Source organism: Asparagus officinalis, chromosome 1, assembly GCF_001876935.1.
Source record: "Asparagus officinalis chromosome 1, Aspof.V1, whole genome shotgun sequence".
Classification (NCBI taxonomy): domain Eukaryota; kingdom Viridiplantae; phylum Streptophyta; class Magnoliopsida; order Asparagales; family Asparagaceae; genus Asparagus; species Asparagus officinalis.
Window position 1 is genome coordinate 14,394,934 of NC_033794.1, and position 6,000 is coordinate 14,400,933.

Genomic DNA, 6,000 nt, shown 5'->3' on the forward strand with positions numbered 1-6,000 from the left:
AGTTTAGTTATATTATAATAACAATAAACAAAACCCAACATAACAATTAACAAGTCCAGAGGTGTGAAGCAGAAACGAGAAAATTTGGCGGCCTCAGAGACAATTTAAAAGCACTTAGGGTGGGCCTTTATGGCAAAAAACCCAAAGATATTACTATTTAACTATCGGGTGTCATGTTCGGGCAAGTCCCTGAGACACGGGTTCGGGTCTAATAACCTATCCATTAAACAAGGGCAAACAAGTAATTTCATAAAACAAAGACCCAAAACCCTAGCAATCTATTCCTCTATAAAATCCTCGCCCTCTTCATTTTTGCTCAAGCCGTCGCGTTTCTTTCACCGAAGATGTCGAAGCGAGGTACTTTATTTTTAGGGTTTCAGTTTTCACGCATTTTTCTCTCAATATAAATATATTTATGTAATTCTCTTTTTGTTTTAAAAGATCTGTGCTTTATGCATCATGATTTTAGGGATCAACGGATTAGTTGTCAAATCTATCTCATTTTGGTCATTTATTCCTACTTTCTAACTACGATTTTTTCGACCCCGTGTTTTTATCTCATTGCCGATTAATTCATTCATGCAGCCCTTTTCTTTGTGGGTAAATTAGTATGTTTTGGATATTGATCTCTAGAAATCAAGGGATTGGTTGGATCTGTAGAAGTGCTTGGATCTGTAGTGGTCCTTGAATTTAATCTAAAAATCTCATTTGGACGCGAAGACTGATTCCTACTTGTAAGGAGCAGTATATTGCAGATTTGGCGTAAAAAACCTCGGTTTGAAAGATGTTTATTCTTTTTAAAGTTGTGATCATTATTTGTTAATTGTGAAGATTAACACTTCTTAGGCTTGACCTAGAAATCTCAAATTGTGATGTTTTAAATAGTGACAATTACGTATAAAGTTATTAGTTAAATCTGTAGGTTAGGCCTCCAGAGATTTGACCTAAAAAAATCTCATTTTGCAATGTAAAATTCACACGTTAACGTTCCTTTAATAAATTTCAGGACGAGGAGGATCGGCCGGAAACAAGTTCCGGATGTCGCTGGGTCTTCCGGTGGCCGCCACCGTGAACTGCGCCGACAACACTGGGGCCAAGAACCTTTACATTATCTCTGTGAAGGGCATCAAGGGGCGCTTGAACAGGTTGCCTTCAGCTTGTGTTGGTGACATGGTGATGGCCACTGTGAAGAAAGGGAAGCCTGATTTGAGGAAGAAGGTGATGCCCGCTGTCATTGTCAGGCAAAGGAAACCTTTTCGCCGAAAGGATGGTGTTTATATGTACTTTGAAGGTATACCCATTCACAGAATATTTGAATATTTGTCGCTTCTATGTCAATGACTTGCCTATTTCTGTTAACTACTTAGACTATAAACTACACTTGGATTGTTGCCATTGGTACATTTTTTATGAATAAGTCACTTTTTCAGGTTGTTAATCTGTACATTCACAATACCAATCAACCTTCTTTTTCTTGCTTATTGTAAATGGACTGTTTTGAACATGTCATGTGTAACGTATATGTATGCTATTTCTTAGTTTATTTATTTGACATTGATATCCTATAATATTTTGATGTTTCTACTCATATATAGCTACTGGCGATGATTGCTTTTGGCTACTGAGTTTAAATGTCTTTAATAATTCATCCAAGCTATCATGGGTACCAGCATTGTTTTTCCCAAATTAAGTTGTCAAGTTGTGGCCTTTGTTGTGACGGAGGAGGTGAAAGACTCCTTAGCTTACTGGAGCAAACCAATCATATTTGCAAATTCCTGAGTAAACGTCACATATAAAGCTTATGGGTGTTGATGGTTTTTCCTGAAGGCTACGGTCATCAGGGAATTCCTCTGCCTAAAAGCGGTCTCATATTCCATTGCCTGGAGGAGCAGCATCGCTGCCATTACCTGTTGGGACTGGCCATGAGACAAACACTTTCACTTCTTTCAGAAATAGTAGAGAATAATTTGATTTTTGTTTGTAGGTTTTTGATTCCCTTTACTTCCCAATTCAAGTTGTCAAGCTGTAGTTGTTTTGTGACGGAGGAGGTGAAAGACTCCTTAGCTTACTGGAGCAAACCAATCTTGTTTGCAAATTCCTGAGTAAACGTCACATATAAAGCTTATGGGTGTTGATGGTTTCTCCTGAAGGCTACGGTCATCAGGGAATTTCTCCGCCTGAAAGCGGTCTCATATTCCATTGCCTGGAGGAGCAGCATCGCTGCCATTACCTGTTGGGACTGGCCATGAGACAAACATCTTTCACTTCTTTCAGAAATAGTAGAGAATAATTCGATTTTTGTTTGTAGGTTTTTTATTCCCTTTACTTCCCAATTCAAGTTGTCAAGTTGTAGTTGTTTTGTGACGGAGGAGGTGAAAGACTCCTTAGCTTACTGGAGCAAACAATCATGTTTGCAAATTCCTGAGTAAACGTCACATATAAAGCTTATGGGTGTTGATGGTTTCTCCTGAAGGCTATGGTCATCAGGGAATTCCTCCGCCCGAAAGCGGTCTCATATTCCATTGCCTGGAGGAGCAGCATCGCTGCCATTACCTGTTGGGACTGGCCATGAGACAAACATCTTTCACTTCTTTCAGAAGTAGCAGAGAATAATTCGATTTTTGTTTGTAGGTTTTTGATTCCCTTTACTTCCCAATTCAAGTTTTCAAGTTGTAGTTGTTTTGTGACGGAGGAGGTGAAAGACTCCTTAGCTTACTGGAGCAAACCAATCATGTTTGCAAATTCCTGAGTAAATGTCACATATAAAGCTTATGGGTGTTGATGGTTTCTCCTGAAGGCTACGGTCATCAGGGAATTCCTCCGCCCGAAAGCGGTCTCATATTCCATTGCCTGGAGGAGCAGCATCGCTGCCATAACCTGTTGGGACTGGCCATGAGACAAACAACTTTCACTTCTTTCAGAAGTAGTAGAGAATAATTCAATTTTTGTTTGTAGGTTTTGATTCCCTTTACTTTTCAACTCAAGTTGTCAAGTTGTAGTTGTTTTGTGACGGAGGAGGTGAAAGACTCCTTAGCTTACTGGAGCAAACTAATTATGTTTGCAAATTCCTGAGTAAACGTCACATATAAAGCTTATGGGTGTTGATGGTTTCTCCTGAAGGCTACGGTCTCAGGGATGTCCTCCGCCAAAAAGCAGTCTCATATTCCATTGCCTGGAGGAGCAGTGTCGCTGCCATTATCTGTTGGGACTGGCCATGAGACAAACAACTTTCACTTCTTTTTAGAATTTTTAGAGAAAATCTTTTTTTATTTGAGGTTTGTCCCCCCATGTTTTCAGCTATGTTTGCTTTTCATTGCCTTTAGTTATCCCCTTATATTTTATTCTGTATTTCATTTCAATATGTTGAAGGAGGAGGTTTTTCAGGCTTCTTAGCTTTACTGGAGCAAACCACATTTATGTTTGCAAATTCCCAAGTAAACGTCACATATATAGCTTTTGGATGTTTATCGTTTTTCCTGTAGGCAACTTCAGGGAATTTCTCCTTCCAGGAGCGATCTCATATTTCATCGCTTGGAAGAGCAGCATCGCTTCCATTACTTGTTGGGACTGGCCATGAGACAAACATTTTTCCCTTTCAACATTAAACAAATGACATTTTTTGAAGTACTTTCCAAATATTTTGAGCTTTTTTAAAACTAGTTTTTAGTTAAAGACCATGCTTAAGGATGGTGGTTGTATGTGACTTTTCACATTGTCCTTCGTGTAATTATTTGTCTCATGTATTGTTTAATATTCCTAAGGATTTTTTGCTGTGTTAGAATGCGTTTTTCAACAAAAAGTTATTAAATTATGTTTATATGTAGTACTTCTGTCTTTTTTACTGCACAATCTTGTAGTCTTTTATTTTTACTAATTTTCATGTTGTCCTTGTTATTTTCCATATCTATTTTTTAGTCTAGCCTATGTCTAGTCTTTCCTGTGACAGAGGGGTTTTTAGCTTCCTTAGATTACTGGAGCACACTAATAATGGTTGCAAATTCCTGAGTAGATGTTATATATAAAGCTTTTGGGTGTTGATGTTATTTGCTAAAGGCTAATATGTCTCCAGAGAATATCTCCACCCGAAGTGGTCTCATATTCCCTGGCCTTGAGTAGGAGCAGCATCGTTGCCATTATCAGTTTATGAAAAAGATGATTTTCTCTTAAAATATACCATGTTATTTTTACTTGTCATTTTTTTTAAAATGTCATGTGGGTATGGAGATTTTTCTGGGTATAGTCTCTACTTGATTGAGATTACTGACCATAGTTTTGTGTTCTTAAGCAGACAGCTCAAATGAGGTTTTTGTTTTTGTTTGTTCATTTTTCAAGAAACTAACCCTTAGTCAATTGAATGAGTATTTGAAATCAGTTTGCAAATGCATTTTTGTATTTTGTCATTTAAGCTCTGCTATGTGAAAGTACTTATGCCATCCAAACACCAAATCTGTTGATTGTTTCACAAATGATTTTGTTGCTTCTTTACAGTAGAGTGACCAACTACATTTGGTCATTTTTCAGTAAGAAGCATAGAGTTGAGAAAGCCAGTTTTAAACAGCGTGATGTTTTTTTATCGTTGCATTATGCTACCTGTCTTCTGGTAAATAACTTTCCTTGGATCGTTATTGCTAATTTGATATTGAACTGTACGCTTGCATAATCATGCCTTATTTTCTTGTATTACATTTCTCCAAGTGTAAAGATCCATCATTCTTCTCTAGCGTGTAAGATGTGTTTTATGTGCAAAATTAATATTTATATTGCTTATTGTGCAGATAATGCTGGTGTTATAGTAAATCCAAAGGGTGAAATGAAAGGTAATGTTTGTTTATATCTACCTTCTCTGTTGTATCTTTTGATTTATCATCTAAAAACATGTATATCTTTTCTTTTTGATGAATCCTTTTCTAAATCAAACACTTATTTTTGGTCATGCAGGATCTGCTATCACAGGACCCATCGGAAAGGAGTGTGCTGATTTGTGGCCTAGGATTGCAAGTGCAGCGAACGCCATCGTCTAGTCAATCTACTTAATATGTTTATTATTTGGGCTGGATATGAGTTATATTGTTATAAAACATAATTCAAGGTTTTAGTTGAAGTTGTTCCCGAGACTAGTAAGCAAATTTTGGCTTTGTTAACTATGGCTGTGGCTATAACTTCCTGTGTGTTGTCATTCTTTCTTGTTATCCATTGAGTCATATGAAGTACAATTTCTGTTCTGATTTTCTTTTTTGCCCATAAAATGGAGTGTTTTTATGTCTTGAGAGTGATAAAAGTATACTCGGTAACTTAAAGCCATCGCTATTGGATCCTAGTAGATCGATTATAGATGTTTGCATTAGAACGATTGATTTGGTTCAAGGCGATCGTCATGCGGGAAATGCGTTATTAGGCATGCTGACGTGCATCTAAATTCCTTTCTTTGAGAATTCCAAAATTATGTGCTATTCGCTAAGTCATATTTGATGCCATTGATTTCATCAGAAAGCATATATCATAACCAAGTTGCTAGCGAGTAGTTGTATTTGAAAGGGTTGACGCCAGTGATGTGTGCTAGAATGTCAGAGGGATCAAAAGGGTCTTCTTCCTTCACCAAAACCTTCAACTGTAGCTAAAGAGATCAGCAGAGCAATAAATAGTCTGTGAGAACGTGTTTCATAGAATCTACTTCATCAGCTTCATCACACTCATTGTGACTGGAACCGGCTGTTGCCGGCCTCCTCGTTCTTCGCGAATCTCCCTCTGACACGAGGTCGGCTATCCGCTAGGGTCTTTCGGTGCGCGTACTGTGATATTGTTCATGAACGTGAGCTTGTGAACATATAAACGCACCATTTCCTACACGCTTTAAAGGAAACGGGGGTACCTTAACTTTTTTGTCGAAGTTTCTTTCATTTCTTTTCTTGATGTACCTGTGGATCTTCTTCCTTCTTTCCTCAGCGGAGATACGGCCTGCCTTGCTGGTCCGGTCGTCCGGAGAGTGTACGTCTGTGACTG

The 6,000-nt window shown here is 38.0% G+C and overlaps 1 protein-coding gene across 1 annotated transcript; it reads left to right on the plus strand.

The window, feature by feature from the left end:
- Positions 270–5,233, plus strand: LOC109851085 (60S ribosomal protein L23). The gene is made up of 4 exons (XM_020421191.1): positions 270–357; positions 1,007–1,291; positions 4,776–4,817; positions 4,939–5,233. Exons 1-4 carry the CDS (start codon positions 345–347, stop codon positions 5,019–5,021), a joined length of 423 nt encoding a protein of 140 aa, XP_020276780.1. The 5' UTR covers positions 270–344; the 3' UTR covers positions 5,022–5,233.